The sequence below is a fragment of the Macrotis lagotis genome, chromosome 1 (genome assembly GCF_037893015.1).
Source record: "Macrotis lagotis isolate mMagLag1 chromosome 1, bilby.v1.9.chrom.fasta, whole genome shotgun sequence".
Taxonomy (NCBI): Eukaryota; Metazoa; Chordata; class Mammalia; order Peramelemorphia; family Peramelidae; genus Macrotis; species Macrotis lagotis.
In genome coordinates this window covers 109,254,243-109,276,794 of record NC_133658.1, presented here as the reverse complement: position 1 = coordinate 109,276,794, position 22,552 = coordinate 109,254,243, and the positions used below count along the sequence as shown (strand labels likewise).

At 39.6% G+C, this 22,552-nt stretch overlaps 1 protein-coding gene across 3 annotated transcripts in view; it reads right to left on the bottom strand.

Annotated features, from left to right (window-relative positions):
• SPTBN1 (spectrin beta, non-erythrocytic 1) overlaps positions 1-22,552 on the bottom strand; it is a 259,598-nt gene that overhangs the window by 128,231 nt on the left and 108,815 nt on the right. Inside the window, exon 1 of one of the 3 annotated variants that reach the window (XM_074206249.1) lies at positions 16,025-16,169. The exons of the other annotated variants lie outside the window; for them this stretch is intronic. Coding sequence (XP_074062350.1) covers positions 16,025-16,133 — 109 coding nt within the window. The 5' untranslated portion in view covers positions 16,134-16,169. Of the gene's footprint in view, positions 1-16,024; positions 16,170-22,552 lie in introns of those variants that run through there. 3 annotated transcript variants of the gene reach the window in all.

Below are 22,552 nucleotides of genomic sequence, written 5' to 3'. Positions count from 1 at the left end.
TACAAATAATAAATAAATGGATGAACACACACACACACCCTAAAATAGTCCCCCAAAATGGTGTAGATTTAAGCTCTTGACTTTTTTTTCCAAGTACCAATTGGTGCTGATTGATCCCTAGGGCCTAAGTATACCAACATGAAGGAACAACTTGGAACTTTAAAGGCTGCCAAAGGGACCAATATGCTGAGAGGTTATTATAGTTATTATGACCAGACCAATCCAGCCAGAGAAGCTTGGTATTTATCAGCACAAGGAGTAACACTAGTAATTCCTATTAGAGAGTGCCAGGAGAGGGAAAGATGCAGAATATGCCAATTAAATTGGTGATTCACAGCAGGCAGCAATGGATTTTGAATCCAAGGACCTGAGTTTGAATCTGATCCCATTCATCCTATCTGGTTTAAAGCTACTTTGCACCCCCTAAGGGCCTCAGTTTGTCATTTATAAAATGAAGGAATTAGACTAATTGGTAGGAGGCAGAGCAGGTAAGAAATGATAAGCAGGAAGAATTGAGAAAAACCTGCAGAGGCTTATGTGAACTGAAACAAAGTGAATCGAGGAAGGGCATTATACACAGCAATAGTAATATTGTACAGCTGATCAACTGTGAATAACTTACATATTTTCAATAATAGATAATGTCAAAGGACTTATGATGAAAAGTATTATCCATCTCCAGAGAAAGAACTAGAGTCTGAATGCAAATCGAAGCATACTGTTTTTCACTTTGTTTTTCATTGTTTATTTATGTTTTTTTTACAACATGACTAACAGAAATATATTTTGCATAATTGCACATATGTAATCTATATCAAACTGATTATTCTCTCAGGGAAATGGGAGGGGAGAAACGGAAGGAGAGATTTGGAATTCAATTAAAAAAAATTTCTTAGATGTAATTGGGAAAAAATGTAAAGAAAAAGAGATAACATTTAATGGATAATGAGTTAGTCTCAGTGTTAGTAAGAACTGAGTTCAAGTCAAACACTCTGACATATTATTGGCTTAGGTGACCATGAGCAAGTCAATTAAACTCTCAATAACCCCATACAATTTTCTGACTAAATTACAGGAGTTTGCTTATAAGAAATTCCCTACACAGATGAAATCATAGATCTGAAACAAAAATTTAATCTAAGATCCCTAAAGTCCTAAAGTCTAAATCTTACCCACATATGACCTAAGCCACTTCCATGAAATGGAATCAGAATAATTTCTCCTTATCAAATCAGTTAGGAAAATGTTTGCAGAGTTCTCTGAGCCCAAAGGGAAAAAAACATAGCATAGATCATTTCAAATTTATTTAATGACAGAAATGAAAATAGGCTAAGCTTCAAAATCCAACAGCTTTTGGATAGCTTTAAATACAGTTCAAGATTTTGCTGAGGTTGAAGACCAGATGATATTGCTTCAACCAAAAAAGCCATTTGAATTTACTATCCTGATAACAATAATAGTACAATGTTTTATGGCCAAATACTCCTACAGCTGAACTGGTTAGAGACAAACCCACAGCTGAATGAGTATGACTTATAAAAATTGCTTCCTTGTGTTAAAAGTGAAAAATAATCTCTTTTCTCAAAACTAAAGAAACCAAACATATTTTAAGAGAAAAACAAAGTTTGGGTGGCTTTCTCCGAAGAAGGAATCAAAAGAAGATGAAAGCTAAGAAGGATGTAGTTGTTGAGCCAAGATTACCTTTTTAAGGACATTTCAACTTAAAAGGCAGTTTCCAGTATTAATCTAGGTCCCAATTTTCTGAGACAATGTCTACATTTTGCTCAGTGATTTAGCTTCCTGATCATCTGAAACATTCATTACTCACACATTTACTTTGCCATCTCACAAGATGTCAAAGCTTCTTGAACCCAGAAAAAAAAAATAGGCCTATTATAGGTGGTCACTATTATTCCTAGAAACTAAGTAATCAATGGATCAATGGTATTGCTGCTGTTGCTGTTCAGTAGTTTCAGTTATGTCTTGACTTTTCATGACCTCAACAGTTGAGGTTTTCTTGGCAAGGAAAGTGATTTGCCATTTCCTTCTCCAGTTCATTTTAAAGATGAGGAACTGATGCATACAGGGTGAAATGACTAGCCCACAGTTCCACAGCCAGTATCTGAGGTAGACTTTGAAATCAGGAAGATTAAGCCTTCCTAACTTCAGGTCCAGCGCTCTATCCGCTATAAATTTGAGGCAAACACTTTTGTCTGTCTGGTTCCCAGCCCTTTCTTATCACACAGCTGCTCCCTCCCAAAAAATAAAAAAAAAGGGTTGTTTTTTTTTAAATTTTCTAGCAAAGCTTCTACTTTCCTACAAGTCCATTCTTTTCCAGAAGGGAGAAAGCAAAGGGGAACTTACTACATTTGGCTGTGTCTACACTAATCATCATCTGTATCCCCAACCTCACAGCATTTATTCCATTTACACAAGAAAAATGGCAAGAGGAGAAAGATTTGGAAAAGATGAAGTTAAGATACATCACTCGGGACAGTGACTGGAACACAACAACCCAGTAGGTGCTAAATAAGTGATTATTGCATTTGAAATGGATTATTAAACCCAAATAGTAATGGCCAGGTCAGTAAATCTTACCGATGGGGCTGAAAAGCAGATATATAAAGTCACTGTGTTGAATAAGCTCATATTCAAGTCTCCTGACCAAATTACCAAGTCTTTGGATTATTTGCTTTAATCAAATACCTCCTTCCTGTACCACAAAATTCAGTCTCTGTCTCCTCTCTGTCTCTCTTTCCCCAGTATGTCATCTGTTTGGCTATCCTACAAATAATGCATAATCTGTCCTTACTCAAGCAAGACCTACTTTATACGTGTCATTTCAACTCTAGGAAGGCATAAACTTCCTTTCTTCACCATACATTTAGGAGATAGTTTTAGAACTCCACAAACTCCTCTGAAATTGCTCTTTATTTGGCTCCTGAACTAAATTTACCAAATCAAATAATCTCAAAAGTGGGAAGGAATCTCCTTCTTCAATATGCCCAAATCATATAGCTTTTGTTTTAAGCCCTCCAATTTAAAGAGGAACCTATTAACTCCAAAGACAGCTCATTCTACTTTTGGACAGACAGCTCTAATTAAAAGGGAAAAAAAACTAAGTTTCCTTTTGTACTAGTTTCTTACCATGCCCTTTCTCCTCTGGATTATTCTCTCCATCTCATTTCCACTTCCCTCCTTTCTTCCTATTTTTGACCTTCCAAAGACATCAGACCTGCGAGCTTAACCCTGAAAGCTCTAGAGAATTCATTTTCAATTCCACACACGTTGGGACAAACCCACTCCCCATCACTCAAGCACTATGCATGGCCTGTGGGGGTGCTGGGGAGAGAGGTGGGGACGAGGCTGGGCCCTGGCCCTGGTGGATCTTACAGTCAAGTAATAATACATCAACATGGACTCCCTTTGTTGGATTTATCAGAAGACAGGAATAAAAATCTTTATGGACAGAAAGGTGGAGTTCTGTCCCCCTGCTAACTGCAACAAGCATCCTTGATGACTAATTCAAAAGTCTCCCTTCTACCTAATTTACAGATGGCCTTGGCATAGAAAGACCATTTCTGGCAGAATCTTCTCTCTCTCAAAGAATGCAAAGCAAGCTTCAGCTAAAAGTTAAGCAAGCACCTATGATAGGTAAGGAACTGACACCAGATAAAGTTCCCTTTAAAGTAGCCTCTAGGACCCAGATTAAATATGCCCCCAGGCTTCCTACTCAGGCTTACTTAGAGAAAGGCTAAAACTAGAAAACTAGAGTTCACTTTCTGCTTACAGCCCCTCTTATGTTAAGGTTTCTTCTACCCCAATTGAAGTCAGAAAGATAAGATACCCCCACCCCCACCCCAAGCCACACACAACCAGTAGGAGTCATCGAAAGAGAGCAGAACCTGTCCTATTTGTGAGATGGACCCAAGTGACTTGTAAATCAAGTAGTCTCTGCTCCAAAGATAATTTTCCAGTAGCATCATTTTGTGATTAAAATAAGAGGGTATAAATCCAGATCTTTCATAAGATCTTTATAAAACAAGTCTTTCTGGGGCAGGCTGCCTCTGTCTGGACAGCTCACTCTAATTCCTGTATTTGCTACTTAAATGTACTGTGCCTCTTGAAAACAGAAAAAGGGGAGAAGTTTAAAAAGGCCTTTCAAAGACAAATACAGTGGGGCATTCAGCATATCTCTAGAGGCTGGTTAATATTAGTTTGGCAGCAGTGGCTTTCCTTCACAAAGGGGGCTCTCAGCTGGGGATGCCACAGTTCTAGACTCAGCTGGACAAGACTCTTTGTGTGGACATGGGAGAGTCACCACCACCATGACCTTCAGCTCTACACAGAAGTCACCCAGCACAAGTGACTGCCAGGCATGTGGTGTCACTAAGCAGAAAGATCTCCAGTGGATGTACCTGTCACAGGGGGAAATACCCACATGGCTTCTAAAGGGGAGAACAAATTCTAATACAAATAAAAACAAACACCTAGAACAGGTGTATTGTTACACTACCTTTAAATTTAATTTTTTGCTGTTGGGGGAAGGGAACACCAGAAGGTAGGAGGTTTGAGATAGAGCCAGGCTCTCACAAATACTAGTTTCCTACCAATGCAATTAGAACCACTCAGTCAACCAGGTTCAAAAGGGAAGGTTCCACTTCATTTTACATTATCTTTGTGATTGTAATCCTTTAATAAAGGATTAAGAAGACTATGCAAAGTGGACAACAGGCAATTAGCTGGATCTTACATCTTGAATCAAAGTAAATCCTATTTTGTTGGGTACTTTATCTTCACCTACTAAGAGGAACTTCCATTCTAGGTCTCAACCAAGAAACCCTGAAAAAAAAAAACCCAGGCCCCATTTCTTTCTTTTTCAAAGGATCAGCACTTCCCAGGCAGTACCTTTTCTTGGCTGCCTAACCAATACATGTAGATTCTCAGATTTCCCTTGCCCACTGATCATATGCTCATGTGTACACCTTCATATATTAGCTGTACCAGACCAGAGTCCATAGGTCCAAGAAGAAACTCCCTCTGCCAGGGCCATCTCCTACACAATTTCATCTTCATTTGCATGGGTACACTGAGAAGCTAAGGGACCTGCCCAGGGGCCACAACCAGGAGATGCCAGGGCTGCTCTTGCAACCCAAATCTTCCTGCCTCTTAGGCCAGCTCTATTCACTAAGCCGAGAGGATTCTCAACAGTTATAGAGTACATTTCAAATAGATTCACCCCCATAAATCCCAAATACTCTTGGATGAAGTGTTTGCTTTAACTAATCTGATCGAGGTCTGTGGTTTATAAATTATGATAATATCCCTAATAAGACACATATCGTATATTGATAATAAACTCACACATGAATATTCAAAATCCTGAACCTCTTGCCATAAATTCAAAATGAGGTTCAGGGAGTGAATTGAAAGAAAACAATTCCTTATAAAATGAATCCATATAAATGAACCTTTGCTTCCCCCAATTTGTCCTAATTCATGGTACTATAAATGTGTAAGAATCACAAGAGATTATTGTATTTAACTGGGGAAAAAAATTCTGTACTTTAGAGACTCAAAAAAGGCAGAATGAGGGGACAGTTAGGTGGCTGGATAGAGCACTGGCCTTAGGGTCAGGAGGACCTGAGTTCAGATTTAGCTTCAGATACTTATGACAACCCTGGGCAAGACTCTTAACCTGGACAGCCTCAAAAGGGGGGGGGGGGGGCAGGGGTGAGGGGAGGTGGCAGACAAAGGACATTTATAAAGTTCAACCATAAAATAAGTAAAGACTAAGTTACAACTTCTCAAGAACAATAAAATTTTGGAAGAATCTGGAGAAAAATAACATTTTTTTATAACTTTGTCAAAAATAGGCCAAATGAAAAGGAATATTTAACTTCCCAAATCTAATAGTCAATAGCAAGATGTCCAGTCAAATTTCTAAAAGTCAAGTCAATTAATAAGCATTTATTACATAATTATATAATTGTTTACTATATAATTACATAATTATATTAACAATAATTGCCAAGTACTTCTCTAAGCTGAAAGGGTTTTCCAAAAAGGTCAAAAACACAATCCCTGTCATTGAAAAGCTCACAATTAAATGAGACACATAAACATGAAAAGAAGCAATCTCAGAAAGGAAATCTCTACATGTAGGGACTTGGAAAAGGTTCTTCATAAGGCAGATTTTGAGCCAAACTTTAAGCAAAAGAGGCAAAATGTGAGAGCTCCCATTCCTGGGAGACAGCAGCCAAGGGCAAAAGGCAGAGAGTCTGGAGGGGAGGAAGTCAAGGCTGGAAATGTAAAGGGTGAGTGGGACAAAGGGCTGTAACAAGCCCAGAAGGGGCCTTTATGTTTGATACTGGAAGTAAGAGGGAGCCCCTGGAGTTTACAGAGCACAGGTGTAGACCAAAGTCCTCTAACTATAGTTTAGGCTAATATAAAATCTTCAACTAAGTCCTGTAAATTCAGTTACCAAAGAACACTTTTAGAAGTTAATTAAAATATTAGTCTAGTTCATAATGATCATGTGACTCTTGATTTTACTACAGAACTGTTCATAAAAGACTGATCTGAAATGAGCCGTCTTTCAAATAAACTTCCTCTCATCTTAAAATAAGAATTAAAAGGGTAGACTTTCTTCACAGCATCTTTGTTTTCAAATCAAATGAGATAAAAATATACATAGCACATTACAAACATGAGTCATTTTTAGAACAAAGTAATAAATGAACTTATAAATCAATGGATGACTCAAAGATCTCCTTCCTGACCAAGTCCCTTTAAACCTTTCTGAGTTTCATTTTCCTGTAAAAGAGGTTTAGGCAGTGAGGAAGGTTATGACCCTGATTTCATTGGCACAGAGAGGAAAGGAGCAGCCCCTTAGGGTTGGAAGGAGCTGCATGGGAGGCACTGGGAGGCCAAGCCTGTCCATGGTCACACAGCTGGTCCTTTCTGATTCTCAGGGAAGGGGCTCAGTAGGTGGACCAGGACCACCTCTCTAGCACCCCCCCCCCCGAAAAAGTTAACAATAGCCAGAAAGCTCACTAAAGTCATCCTAAAATCCTGTGATACAAATACTTACTAAGGGCATCTGCAGTTGGACATCTTTATAGCCAAGCTCTACACAACATGTTCTGGTACAGTGGTCAAGCACAGGGCTCTTGAGGTTAAAGGCAGCAAGGTGAACAAAAAAGCAGAAATTTACCCTGATTTTTTTTTCCCTTTAAACAGCTCAACACTACTATCAACAGATACTCTGCTATTAAGTTAGTTAAATGAAAAATTTTAAACACTAATTAGAACCCATCAACATCATTTCCTTAAAATAAACCCCAAAGTGTATTTTAAAACTTATTTCAGGAACAACCTTAAAATCCCAGAAATGATCATTCCAAACAAAGGAGCCAACTTTCAGAAAAAAGAACACAAGTGTGTTTTTAAAATTAGTAACAATAACCTGATCTTTTCTAAAATGTCCTCTTTCAAAAATACTATCCTATCTGATACTTACAAGATAGGTAAATTATTACTCTTATTTTATAGGTAAGAAAAGTGAACCTCATCAAGTGAATTACTTGCTCCAGGTCATATAAAAAGGCAGGGCTACAGATAGAATTCAGGTCTGATTCCCATTTTCCAGGACTTGCACTGTGTTAATTATCTCACTATCCAAAGACATTCCCAAGCAAAGGTTTGCTTGATTAATTGAAAAGTACATTTCTGGGCAGATCTTTGGAAGGCCTTCAGTGCCAAATGAAAGACTTTAAGGCTTTATTTGGAAGATAGGTAAGAAGAGCCAGTGAAAATTTTTGTGACTGGACTTGAGAAGTCAAAAGCTGTGCTTTAGAGATACTAATCTAGATAGATTGTAAGGACAAACTACACATGGAGAGAAGTCTATGAAAGAGGCAATAAAGAACTGGAGGGGGTTATAGCTGCAATGAGAAAAGGAAAAAAAAGAACAAACTGATATTGCAAGTCCCTGGAATAAGAGAATCTAAACAATAGAAGAATTTTGATTATTTTTATCCAGAATGTTTCTGAAACATTCATAGAGAGTACATTTTATTAAGTAAACAATGAAGTGCCTACTATGTGCTTTGCTAAGATAGTCAAACATTTATTTACTTGCAAATAAATGCATTTTTATTTGCCAAAAAGGGGAAAGTTTGTGTGCCAGACAGTAAAAATTATGTTTGCAATGTACTAGGCAGTATGCTAAGTTCTGAGGATACAAAGAAAGGCCAAAAAAAAGGTCTTTGCCCTCTTTGCAATCTCTGCCTCCAAGGGAGAGACCAATCTCTTAGGCGTTTCCTAGCAAAGCATTTGTGGTTGTAGAGTCACATCGAATTCTAATTCTTCTTTGTTATTCTAAAAACAAGACACTCCATATCTCTCTAAATTTTCTCTAGTAATCTTATGTCTTAAATGTTCTCTTCTACTTATTTCTGTCTTCTGACTTCAAATCCCAACTAGAATCCCTTCTTCTTTGGAAGCTCAAACATGGGGCCTAAACACACCCAGTTTGAACCAGATCAGCCTACAGGAATCCTGATACATGAATTAGTTGAGTGACAATTCCATTTTAATTTAAATCCATTTTTTTTTACAAGAAACCCTTATCTTAATTCCAGTGTTTTATCTCTCAGTTATTTCCCATTTACGAATATATAGTTTGCACATATTTTCTTGTTGTCTTAGATTGTGAGTTCCTTGAGACAAGTAGCTAAGACTGTCTTTTGCCCTTTTGTATCCCCAAGTCTTACGCAGTGTCTGGCTCTTGGCAAGTACTTAATAAATGATTAACGACAGTAGATCTGTAACCTTCAACTTGAGTCTTCCCTACCAACTGGGCAGCTGCTCCTCTTGTAATTCTTGTCCAGTTTCTCCCATTAATCCAACAAAAATATCTTTTAAGATTCCATGAGGATCAGACTATAAACCTTAGCTCTTACAAGATGAGTCTACTTCCTTTTTAAAATCATGCTTCTCTGGTACAGAAGTCATTGCTAACAACTCAGTTACTTAATACTTTTTAAACTCTTAGGAAGAAACCTCCCCCACAACCATCCAGGGAGGCAGACAGTCCTAGATCATTATTACTTCCTAGTATGAGGAAATCCAAGATGACTACAAAAGAACCACTTCAATGGATCCAGGTTTTCATTGATGTGGGCCGGGTTCCCTCTTTACAGTGAAGATGGCAGTCCATCCAGGGCCCCTCAACCCATGTAATTCTAGTCTGTAGCAAATATTCTGTAAGATAATGATTCTCTAAGTGTGCTCTAGAGAATCCTAGGGATCCCCAAAAACTTTCAGAGATTTGGCAAGGTCAAAATTATTTTCACAGTAATTAGCTGTTTTAATTCCAAACATGATATAATTTAACAAACATAAACGTTCTTGGGCATGGTGGTCCTCAATCATTTTTAAGGGTATAGAGAGCTACTGAGACCAAAAAGTTCAAGACCCTCTGTTCTACAAGTCCACCTCTGGGTCTCTTTAACATGTAATAATATCAGTGAGGGATGGTGACATGAAGTTAGACCCCACAGCCTCACTCACTTGCTGGAGATTGCAGTCGACTCAGGCAAGTGTACCTTTCACTAGAAAGGTTTCAAGTATTGTTCACAACCACAGGAGACTGGTCCCCTAGGTGGTGATTTCTGTGGCCATGGCAAATCATGAAAGAAACTATAATCTTTAGAAATTTCAGCAATGGTTTAAATTAAAAAAATTTATTTATTTTACATAAAATATATATGTATGTGTATATTTATATATGTGCATATAAGGGTTATGGGTATATACCTATAGTATAAATGATAGTTATGGAGACTGTTTGGTCCCGGAGGGGAGAAAAAAATTATTGGAAAACCCATTCCACTACACTAACCTATCAGGAGATTCTTTTTTTTCTTTTTTTTTTTTTTTAGATTTTTCAAGGCAATGAGGTTAAGTGGCTTGCCCAAGGCCACACAGCTAGGTAATTTAAGTGTCTGAGGCCGAATTTGAACGCAGGTACTCCTGACTCCAAGGCCCCCTATTAAGAGATTCTGAAGAGCAAGGTAAAACTATGAATGTTTATAAACACTAAGTAAAGAAGCAGTATTTTCTTGAAGCTCTCTCCCACAGCTCACCTGCATGATCTAGTTTAAAGAGGAACAGATTTAAAAGCAGAATTCAAATCACAAATTTTGGGCCTCAATAAATTTTTCTGTAAGATGAACAAACTGAGGTCAACAGATTTATTTAAATCACAGACAGTAAGTAGCACAAAAAAGGTGATCTGAACCCAAACTGACTTCAAATCATCATCTTTCCTATGTACAGGCATATATATACTTTTAATGCCATAGACACTTTGGTCAAGTCTGCTGAATGTTTTTATATGCCTAAAATAGACTACAGAGGATTACAAAGTAAGTCCATTACATGGAAATACAATTAAAGAAATATTTTTTAAACAAATTCAAGAACCCCAAGTATCATACTTTTAAAGTTATTGTCAACCCTAAAAGCTACAGCTATGATATTTATTCAGTAAATTCTCCAGATTAATACAAATCAAATTTTTTTTTTACATTTTAGCTAAGACATGTGATCATCATCATCTGTCTTTCAACTTCCAGATCTAAATTAATGAATGCAGAAGTACTCAAAAGACTTTTTTGCTTTCAATCACTAGAATTTTTACCCAGGAATTCAAGGACAACACTTTTTTTTTTCCTTGACCAACGGTTTAAAATAAATATCTCTTTCTCTAGTATTTGAGAAATACACCAAAACAAATACCAAGCTAGCAAACAAACATGAAGCACATTCCTGTGGCCTGAAATTCTTCATCATCCTTTACCCAACTAAAATGCATTCCTACTATACCAAGTTAAGGGTCCTAAATCTTTTTAATCCTCAAGCTCAGGCCTGCTCTCCAAATTAAAGGATGTTTCTAAATTCTGAAATGACAGCTTGGAGGTGTCCAAAGTGACAAGAAGTGAGGAAATGTTTAGTAAGAACTTTCAACACAGGATAGTCATCTTTAAGCTACTCCATTCATTGCCAGGGCTTGGGAATCAGTGCCCTAAGGACAATTATGAGTAAGAGACTGTCCTTCCCTGAAATGGAGGAGAAAACTGATGAAACTTTCCTACCTTCCCAATGATCATTTTAAACAGGTTTAAGATACAGTAAAAAATTTTTAAAAAGGATTTTAGGTAGATCTACTCATACTTTCATTCATTCTAAAAATGATTTAATGACAAGTAAATTGGTTTGTTTACTTATTTATTTATTTGTTTGTTTTAGGATTTTGCAAGGCAAAGAGGGTGAAGTGGCTTGCCCAAGGCCACACAGCTAGGTAATTATTAAGTGTCTGAGACCGGATTTGAACCCAGGTACTCCTGACTCCAGGGCCGGTGCTTTATCCACTTCAACACCTAGCCGCCCCCACATTAATATATTTAAACAACAGCTAAAGATCTCCATGGGCCATGGGAATATTTAAGGGAAGAAGCAGAAGGCTTTTCAGCTCTGTGTAAATGCAGTCATCACTCAGACCAAATCAAGTACTCCTGACATTAAAGCAAGGTGCTATTCAAAATTACAAACATGAATAAATCCAGTTTTCCTGCACCTAGAATGTTTTACCTGGGAAAAAGACAAGTACATAAACAACCATTCTATATATCAATGGTTCTATGACCCCAATAATACATGGGGCATATATTATACATCTTCTATAGCTCCACAGGTTGCCCTTCCCATCTTCTCTCTCTCTCTCACATAAGTCAGGGACTTTCATTTGTTTTCAGGTATACTGGGAATGCCTAATAATGCCTAATGAACTCTTGTTGATTGCTCACTAAACACTTGTTGATTGATGATTGCTGGCCAACCCTTTCCTGTCTACTCAAATTCTTCTTCCAGTTGCCACAATAAATCCTATTTAAAGTGGGCAAAGGGGGTGGCTGGGTGGCTCAGTGGATAAAGCACTGGCCCTGGAGTCAGGATCCTGGGTTCAAATCTGGTCTTAGACACTTAATAAATTACCTAGCTATGTGGCCTTGGGCAAGCCACTTAACCCCATTTGCCTTGCAAAAAAAACCCAAATAAATAGCTATAGATAGATAGATATAGATAGATAGATAGATAGATAGATAGAATAAAGTGGGCAAAGTGTTGAAGACTTTAGGAGGCTTGGGCTGAGCCTGGAGTCAGGAAGACTCTAGTTTGAAACTTGACTCAATTCAGGCACTTACTAGCTGTGTCATCCTAGAAAAGTTGCTTGTCTTCTGCCTTGGTTTCCTCAACTGTAAAATGGGGCTAATAACAGCATCGTATCTCCCAATGGCCTCGTGAAGATCAAATGAAACAAAATTTGTGAACTGCTACATAAATGTTTATCTACTCTCTCCTATATTTCCTAGTGGATATCTTTGGTTTCAGTAATGTTTTTCCAACTCTTTGTGATCCTATTCAGAGTTTTTTGGGGAAAGATACCCCAGTGGTTTGCCATTTCCTTCTCCAGCTCAATTTACAGATGAGGAAACTGAAGCAAACAGTTTAGTCACATAGGTCACATAGCTAGTGTCTGAGACCAATCTGAACTCAAGTTTTCCTCACGACTATTATTCACTGTGCTTTCTATCACTTTATTTTAATATGGCTCATTTTGGGTAGGATTCTACTGCCTACTTATCCCCAAATCTCTTCCCCTTGCCTCAGTTCCCCCCCCATTTTTCTACTGGACAGCTTATGAAGACACAAAAAAGAACTCTCAGTGACTTGTCCAGTCACAGAGCAAGCATGCAAGTGGTAGAAGTACAATTTCTAAAGTGTTCTTCAGTACATAATTAAAATTCCTGAAAATCATGCTACTCTTTAGGAACACAGATTTGCCTTTATCTGTGTACCAGTTGTTTCCTTCTAAAAGGAGGCAATCTCCTTGAAGGCTGGATCGGTTGTGGTTTGGTTTCTCTTATCCCTAAATCCTAACAGTGGCTGGTGCACTCCTGCCTCATATTTTAGGCTAGGCTTTCTATCTCTAAGCAAGACTTTGATTAAATTGTCCCTTTAAGCAAAGCCCAACTTAAACCATCTCCTACTGAAGGCCTTCCCTGGGGCCCAAGTGAAAAGTAACCTCTCTCCCTTCTTTCAAATCTAAGCAGCTTTCAAATCTAATCTATGAAATAACCACTGTTATTTCATACCTAATTTTATTTGTCTATTCCCCAGGCTAGCTGCCTCCACTACCCCCGTTATGCACAGTCCTTGAAAGTCAAGGACACTTTATTTCAAAATGGTAGCCTCTGTGTCTAAGCAAACTTTCAGAAAGGTTTTTTTTTTCAATTCAATTTAAACATCAAATAAGTGGAGATAGAAAGAGCTAAAAGTTTTGAACAGACAAGGCCTAGATTTTTACTCAAGTCATCTAAGTACCCTATCACAGAAAATATATGCAAAAAAAAAGGAAGTGAATACTCAGTTGTATATGAAACCAACTGTCAGTTTTTGATGGGTGGGGAAAGAGAAGGGTTACCATCCAAGAACAGCCTACCAATTATGTCAGCATATAAACACTCCCTAGTGAGCAAGGACTTGTAAAAGTTAAAAAAAAAATTCTAAATATCAAAGAGAGCTTCAAGGATTCATTGTCCAGATTTGTTCACCACTGACCCTTTGCATTTCCTAATACTTTAAAGGACAACTGACCCATAAAAAAACATCTTTTCTCAATACCACAAGGAGTTACTTTCTGCTCTAAAAAACACTAGCAGTAAAATTGTGGTAGCTACTCCTAGGATAGAGAAACCACAATATTTAGAAATGAGACTTATCTGGTGCTAAAATTAGGGGACAAAGGTCACCTTCAAAATTCAAGACTAAAGTGCAGTCAATCCTGAAATGAGGTTTTTTTTTTCCCTAGTTAAATCCAAGGAGAACCTTGGCCAATATATTTAAATCTCAATCTAACACAGTATGAGTGAATATCTTACACAATTGAAGACATTTCCTGTACTTTGGGCCCCAAACCTTAAACTACCCCTCCACAATTAAAAATAAACAGACTTTCGTAATAGGTAAAACCGTGTCAAAACTCTTTCCAAAATCTTCCTATTTTTTTTTTGTTGTTGTTGATAAAGGCTAAGGCTATTTACTACAGGGGCTTAAGAGGCAAATGGGAAGACTAAGATAATTAATTTTCCAACTTAGCACTACAGACTCACCATACCATACCCCACCCCCTCCAAAGAGAAAAGGGACACACACACACACACACACACACACACACACACACACACATATCTCTTTCTTGACATGAAGGGGGAAAAAGGAAGCTTGGGAAGGGTGAGAATGGAGGACTGGGGGTGGAGAAGGGGTAACTTTCAAAGGGAGGGAAACCAGTTTCTGAAACTTAAAGTTGCTTTCTTAAAATAACTTGGGATTCTGGAATCTTAATCATAATGTCGACATGTATGCTTCTCCCCCACCCCCCCCAAATCTATCTCCAAGCTTCCTTTTTGGTACATTGACCAAAGAATGTTGGATATTGGAACAAATGTTTAACTTTGTCATTTTCTCTCTCCTTTTCCAGCTATATCACGACTGTCAGCTATTTTGTAAGATAAATAAACCTATGAATGAAATATTCCTTTCCTCTTCCTTTTCCCCTCAACCCCCCCCATAACATTCTTAAAGAGCAGAGCTTCTTCCTTCTTACAGGAACCACATTTGTGGCAATGAGAAGAATTAAAATAAGAAACATACACAATATATTCAAGACTAGTTTTTCATAGCATTTGATCCATTCTGGGTCTAGTTACTGATTCCAGAGATCTGAAAAGGGAAGATGTTCTGTTCCCAGTTAGGAATCCTTTTTTTCATGTTATAAACATTACAATATTGCCTTAGTCCATTACTTCAGTTTAGGAGTCAAGGGAATGTAAAGTTTGGTATTAGCCTCTTTCTCAGCCATTCAATAGCATCCGTGGCTGGCACAAGACTAGGCTTTTAAGCCAACTTAATCCCATCTATAAACAACCTATGTATGTAGACTTGTGCAAACTCCTCTGTGGAAAAGATGAAAATACAATTCCCAATGTTATTCTCTCATTGTCCCTATACAGGAAATGAGGACAAGTGACTCCTAAAAGAAATGGGTATCAGTCTATAAAAGACTTGATGCTTCTTCCTTAAGGACTAGATTTCTTTCTCACCACATTCATTTTGGATCAATGGGCAACACGGAAACAATGTAACGACTGACAAGTCGATTGCCTTCCCTGGGGGGTGGGGGAGGGAAGTAAGATTAGGGGAAAATTGTAAAACTCAAAATGAATAAAAATCTTTAATTAAAAAAAAAAAGGAAACGGATTTCAGATGAAATTGACAAGAGTGACCCGCTTAAGGGCAAAACAGGCAGAAAGGGAGGCAGGACCGAGGCAGCCCTCGCCTCCTCCCACCCAGCCCCTCCCCCCGCACCCCCACAACAATACATCAAAAGAGTTAAAATTCCAAGATTAAGCACCGAGTCAAAACTGTAATTTAAAGAAGCCTCAGGAACAAAAAAGGCCACTCCCTCCTCCCCTTAGCTATTGTTCTAAATCACAGGGTCTGAGAGTCCTCTTAACACCTTTAAGGGTTTCACAGAGAGGCAGGAGTGGGGGGTGGGAGAAGAGGGGCTGTTTGGATGCTGGCTGGCTAGAGAGCAGCATACCTGGGGTGCTGCAATACCAAGGGGTGCAGCGTGGGGGGAGGGGAGGGGAACCGGCCCGGCAAGGCAGATACCTGACAAGCAGCGGCCGCCAGAGGAAGAGAAGGAGACTTAACAGTTTAAAAAAAAAAATAAAGTGAGTTTGGGGGAAATGTATGGTAAAGAAGGAAGACCCGCTGCCAACGGGTGGCCATGGGCAGTGTCAGCCTTGGGGCTTCGCTGGGAGCTTCTGGAGCATATGGCACAAATACGGGCCCGACACGGCATCGCATCCAGACAAAGCTTTGGGGGGGGCTTTACCTTGCAGCTGCTTGAACCTCCCTTCGAGCTGGTTGTAGTTGTAAGGCACCTGACTCATGTAGCCGGGGGACAAGGGCCCCGAGATGCTGGCGGTCCTCTGTAACTCCATGGGGCCATGCACCGCCCCGAGAGCTCCGCGGGGGGCTCCGGCGCCCGCCCTCGAGGGCGCAGCCGTCCCGTCCCCGGCGCGGGGAGGCGGTTTAGGGGGAGGGGGCGGATTTCCCACTTGGAAGACCCGGCTTCCTCCTAGCTCCTCCTCCTCCTCCTCCTCGGGGTACCCAGCCTCAAGCTGGGAATGTTTTCTTCAATGACTGACCCAAAGAGAGGGGCTAAAAAAAAAACAAAAAAAACCCAAGGCGGGCGGGCGCCGAAGCCTACTTTTTTAAAGAAATGTTAAGTAGGAGCAACAAGCCGGGCCCGGGGCCGCGCACACCTCCCTGCGCCGCGGCCGGGCTGGGAACTTCGTCCGTCGCCGCTCGCTGGGTATTTAGCGGTGATGTCACCCGATTAGCATAAAGCATTGTAGAGGAAACGAAGGCCGTACCACCGCACCGGGGTGCGGGGGAGAAGGCCGGCCCCGCGGCGGGAAACGGCGCCCGGGGCCGCCCCCCGCGCCAGCCCGAGCCCCCGCGCCGGAGGCGGCAGAGGCGGCGCCCCCGGGGCCCGCGCGCCCGGCCGCCGGGGCCGCGGCCGGGGGCTGCCCGCGCGGCGCGCCCCGGGGGGCGGCCGGCCTCGCGCTTGGTACCTTCCCGAACAAAGCCGGTGGAATTACAACCTTTTGTCGGAGCCTCACGTAACGGAAAAGTCTCCGATTACTATCGCCGGGCACGGCCCGGGAGGGGAGCCCGCCAGGTGAGGGGAGGCGGCGCTCATTCACTATTTAGTGCCCGGCGGAGCCGCGAGTCCGCACCTCGCACCTGGGCCGGCCCGGGCCTGGGGCCGCCACCGCCTCCCGGACCTCTGGGGGGGCGCGAGGCGGCCTCGGGAACGGGGGGGGGGGGACCTAGAAACACGCCCCACATCCGGGCCGTACGGGTCCGGCCAGCCCGAGAGGGGTCTGACCGCCCCCGGCCCGGCCCGGCCCTGAATTCTGCACCGGGACGGGACTAGGACAAACCGTACTCCCGTAGGACTTGATGGAGACCATGAATGGGAAAAGCATTCTGCAAACCCTTACCTGCTTTATGCAAGGGGTCCCAAAAGTCCCAGGGCTGCGCCAGAAATGCCACTGTTCTAACTTGAGACACACGAGCCCTTGGATCCTAACTATAACCCGAGGAGGTAAATAGAATGTTATCAGTACAAAAACGGATTGATGGGTTGTTATTGAAGCAAAAGGCATTATCATTCCCCCCCTCATTTCTTTCCTCTCTACCTAGAAAAAAAGGGGGGGGGGCTGTCACTTATTGTCTTATCTTGCTCTCTCTTACCTTAAGGACATGATTTCTCTCTTGCTGGGTCTGAGAGTCCTCTTAACACCTTTAAGGTTTCACACAGTGGCTGGAGTGGGGGGTGGGAGAAAGAGGGGGGGCTTGAATTGGACTTTTCAAATTTAGAGTCCTACAGCACAGAGACAAAGAAAGTTTTTTTCTTAAGGAATTGACTTTCAAAGCAGACTCAGAGTTAAATAGATTGGACCTTACTATAAATTTGCAGTTCTAACTCTTTAACACACAATTAAAGGAAATGTATCTTCCCTATTGAATAGTTGCAGTGGAATCTGCGTTTCTATCAAGCTACTACACGGCTAGTCTCAACCACCCACCCCCTTACAGCCAGGCCTAAACCACTGAAACTCATCTTATTTTAAAACTGCAAATGGCAATTTGAGTTTCCTGCAATGCATTTTCCAAACTGGATATAGACTTGGGTTGTATCCAACACCAGTGGGGGCCTGTTCATTTAACAAAATGAACTACAACTAGATTTTTTTTTTTGCCTCACAGGGAGCTATCTGCCACAAAAATAAATGAATGAGCAAGAAAACAAGTAAAAATAAAGTAAAAAGCAAGCTAGGTGAGATTCCCTTACAAGAATTTCTCGACTAGACTTGCTATATGCCCTAGTCAAGTCTAAGTTCTCTATTTGGGCACTGAAGTTACACATCTAGATTCTCTCTGCTGATTATCGTCTAGGCAAGGCTGCAGAAATCAGATTGCACAGGTTTCTAAAGGCTATGCCAAGGAGAGCACAAGCTCTGGCAGGTTCTACCCACGTAACTAGGGGCTGCCACTGCCAGACTACAAGCTGGTGTATGAAAAGATCCTGCCGCTCTCCTCCATGGTGGCCCATAGGTGTTACCCATAGCCAAAGAGGGAGGGCAAACTGTTGTCATGAAAGCAGATAGGGTGATGACCAGCATGATACTGCCAAGGTGGTAGGCAATTCACATCAGCTTGCCACTGTTGTCAAGCACTCATGAAATCCTTTTCTTTTTTTTTCTTTTTTTTTTTGCAAGGTAAATGGGGTTAAGTGGCTTGCCCAAGGCCACCCAACTAGGTAATTTATTAAGTGTCTGAGGCCAGATTTGAACCCCGCTACTCCTGAGTTCAGGGCCAGTGCCCTATCCACTGCACCACCTGGCTGCCCCAATCCCAACTCTTCTAACTTAGAAATAGGTCAGGAGATGATACTGAAGTCAGAGCAGGACAGTATTGCTTCTCCACATATCCTGCCTTCAGGGTTGCCACCATGCTGGCCTTATTACCAACTAGCTTCAAATAAAGCAACTTCTCTGCCACAGCTTCAGTTTTGAATTCTGCAAATGCTTGAAAGGACACAAACCCCTCAGCCTTTGCTAAATCTTGTTTCTTTTTCAATTAAAGAACTATTAAATTTATTTAACTGCAAACTTGGTATGCCTAGTTATGTATCTTAGCTACTTTTCGTATTTCCAGGACTTAGGAAACTGCCTTATATATTGTTGGTGTATAATGCTGATTGAATTTAGTAGCGTATGAGCCTAGCACATGCTTACTGTGTTACAGATATGCAAAGAAGCTTATGACTTGAAGGAAATTTTTTTCAATCACAGTGACTGTAGATAAACCATAAACTCCAAATGATTTCTAATCATTTAAAAAATGTTTTACTTTTAACAAAAACATTGTTTTCCTGTCCCCTGGTGCCCCCCCATTTTATCTTTGTTTATTTTACAAAGCTGTGGTCAGTTTACACACACGTATATTGTTCTGAATCTTATATCTGCCTCACTTTCTATTGTCTTCCCTTATTCCTTTATATATTCTTCATATTTGTCATTCTTTATAGTACATTAATTATTCCATTATATTCACATCCTACCATTTATTTAGTTATCCTCAAATTGCTAGGTGCAAGGTTGGTTAGTTTTACTATTTTGAATAATGCTACCAAGAGTATTTTTGTACAAGTGGCCTTTTTTTCCTCTCCTTTCAATAATATCCTTAGGCTCTACTTATAGCAGTGAGGTCACTGAACCAAAGGGCATGAACAGTTAGTTCAGGAACTCCAAATGCACACAGATAGTCTGTTTTCCAAGGGATTACACAATTCACAGCTCCACCTATTTTACCTCACCTCTGCCAACATTGAATTTTAGCATTTTTAAAATGCCTTTGCCAGTATGCCTACTTGATAGACAGCATTTTATCAGTGTATAAAGAGGTAGCCCTCTAGGTTCAGGTTCCACCTTTGACATAGTCTGGCTGTGTGACTCTGCCTGGGGCAAGTCACTTAACTTCTCAGAACTTTGGGCAATTCTCTAATAGTATAAGTGTCAGCGATGGTGGCGATCTGCACCCGCAGAACCTTGGCATCCAAGAGTTCCTATATTATTAAAAGCACAAGTCTAAGCCCTGTCCCTAATCTTTTGCCAGTTTAATGGGTAGGCATTTACTTAAGAAATGCTTGTTGGATTTAAACTAAGCTGTAAAATTGTATATTTCAGAGTTGTTTTATTTTGCATTTCTCATATTAGTTTATTTTTTGGTAGTTATTTGGTTTTCTTCACTATGCTTCTTTTGAGAAATGTCTGTTCGTGTCCTTTGATTGCCTCTCTGTTAGAGGAAAAAATAAATGGAAAACAATTCCATATTGATTTTGAACATTATATTCTTAACAAAAATGTTGATTTTCTCTTTCATGACAAAGATTTTTCTCTAGTATTTTGTTTCCTTTTTATTTTGAAATTACTTTTTGAAATTTATTTTCATATACTCATTTCATCTTATTTTATCTCCAAATATTTCTTCTATTTATTCATTAAAGTAGAATTTTTTATTTCAACTATTTTCTTTTTTAAAATTTTTAAATTTTTTTAAATTTTTTATTGAAGTTGTATCTTTATTAAAAATTTTATTTATTTTGAGTTTTGCAATTTTTCCCCTTAATCTTATTTGTCTCCCACAGAAGGCAATTTGCCGATCTTTACATTGTTTCCTGGTATACATTGATCCAAATTTAATGTGATGAGAGAGAAATCATATCCTTAAGAAAGAAACATAAAGTAAAAGATATAGCAAGATCAGACAGTAAGATATCAGTTTTTTTTCCCCTAAATTAAAGATAATAGTCCTTGGTCTTTGTTCAAATTTCACAGTTCTTTCTCTGGATACAGATGGTATTCTCCATTGCAGACAGCCCCAGATTGTCCCTGATAGTTTGCACTGATGGAATGAGCAAGTCCATCAAGTTGATCATCAACCCCACATTGCTATTATGGTGTACGTTGTTCTTGTGGTTCTGCTCATCTCGATAAACATCAGTTCTTTCAAATCCTTCCAGGCTTCCCTGAATTCCCATCCCTCCTGGTTTCTAATAGAACAATAGTGTTCCATGACATACATATACCACAGTTTGTTAAGTCATTCCCCAAATGAAGGACATTTACTTAATTTCCAATTCTTTGTCACCACAAACAGATTATTGAATATCTTTGTACACGTGATGTTTTTATCTTTTTTCATCATCTCTTCAGGGTATAGACCAATAGTGGTATTGCTGGATCAAAGGGTATGCACATTTTTGTTGCCCTTTGGGCATAGTTCCAAATTACAGTTCCACCAACAATGTAATAGTGTCCAGGATTTCCCACAACCCTTCCAACAATGATCATTGTTCTTTTTGGTCATATTGGCCAGTCTGAGAGATGTGAGGTGGTACCTCAGAGATGCTTTAATTTGCATTTCCTCTAATAAGTAATGATTTAGAGCAATTTTTCCATATGACTATGGATCACTTTGATCTCCTCATCTGCAAATTGTCTTTGCATATCCTTTGACCATTTGTCAGTTAGGGAATGGCTTTTTTTAAAAATTTGACTCGGTTCTCTGTATATTTTAGAAATGAGTCCTTTGTCAGAAATACTAGTTGTAAAGATTACTTGTCAGTTTACTACATTTCTTTTGATCTTGGTTACACTGGTTTTGTCTGTGCAAAAGCTTCTTAATTTAACGTAATCAACATCATCTGGTTTGTTTTTAGTAATGTTCTCCATCTCTTCCTTAGTCATAAACTGCTTCCCTTTCTGTAGATCTGACAGGTAAACTACTCCATGTTCTTCTAGTTTACTTATAATATTGTTTTTTTATTTCTAAATCTTGTATCCATTTTGATCTTATCTTGATATAGGATGTAAGGTCTTGGTCTAATCTAAGTTTCTTCCATACTAACTTCCAATTTTCCAAGGTTTTTAATCAGAGAGAGTTTCTATCCCAATGACTGGACTCTTTGAGTTTATCAAACAGCAGATTTTAAAGTAGAATTTTTATGAGATAGAATATATAAGAAGGGATTTCAGCTGAAAAAAACTTTATGAATTATGAAAGTAGGAAAGCACTATACTTCTTTGGTGAATTCCAGGGTCTAAGTTGGCTGAAACTTGGACTCAATACAGGGGGATTTTAAAGTGAAAGATTGGAAAGGTAATTTGTGAAGGGTCTTATAGTTTAAGGCAAAGTCACTGGACTTCATTAAGACAGTGGGGAACCACTGAAAGTTTATAAGGAAGGTATGAAATCAACACATCTATGCTTCTGAAACAATATGGCATTGATGTACAATTTGTATTGGTAGAAGAGAGCTAAGTCTTGAGAACATTTACTACTTCAACAGTTCATGAAAGAGATTAAAAAGGCATGGACTAATTTAATGGGAATGGAAATGAAATGTGTTAGAAGGAATAGGAGTTGGGGCAAAGAAACAAGAATTTGAGATAAAGGCCATAGCCTAGATAATTGAGAGAACAGTAGTAATTAGAATATTAATAGTACTAAATAGTAATAGTATAGTAGAATAATGGAATAGTTATAGTAGTAAATAGAAACATCATCAGACATTTCAAGCCAGAAGGGACCTAGGAGTCTATAGCATCTATCATAGGATCATACAGAGGTAGAGAGAACTTGAAAGGCCAGCACATTTAACACTCATTTTAGAAAAAGGACAATGAGGCTGGGACAGGTAAAGGGACTTGATCAGAATCAAGCCGCTACTAAAAATCTGAGGTGAGATTGAACATAGGTCTTCTTAACATCAAATCTAGCAACC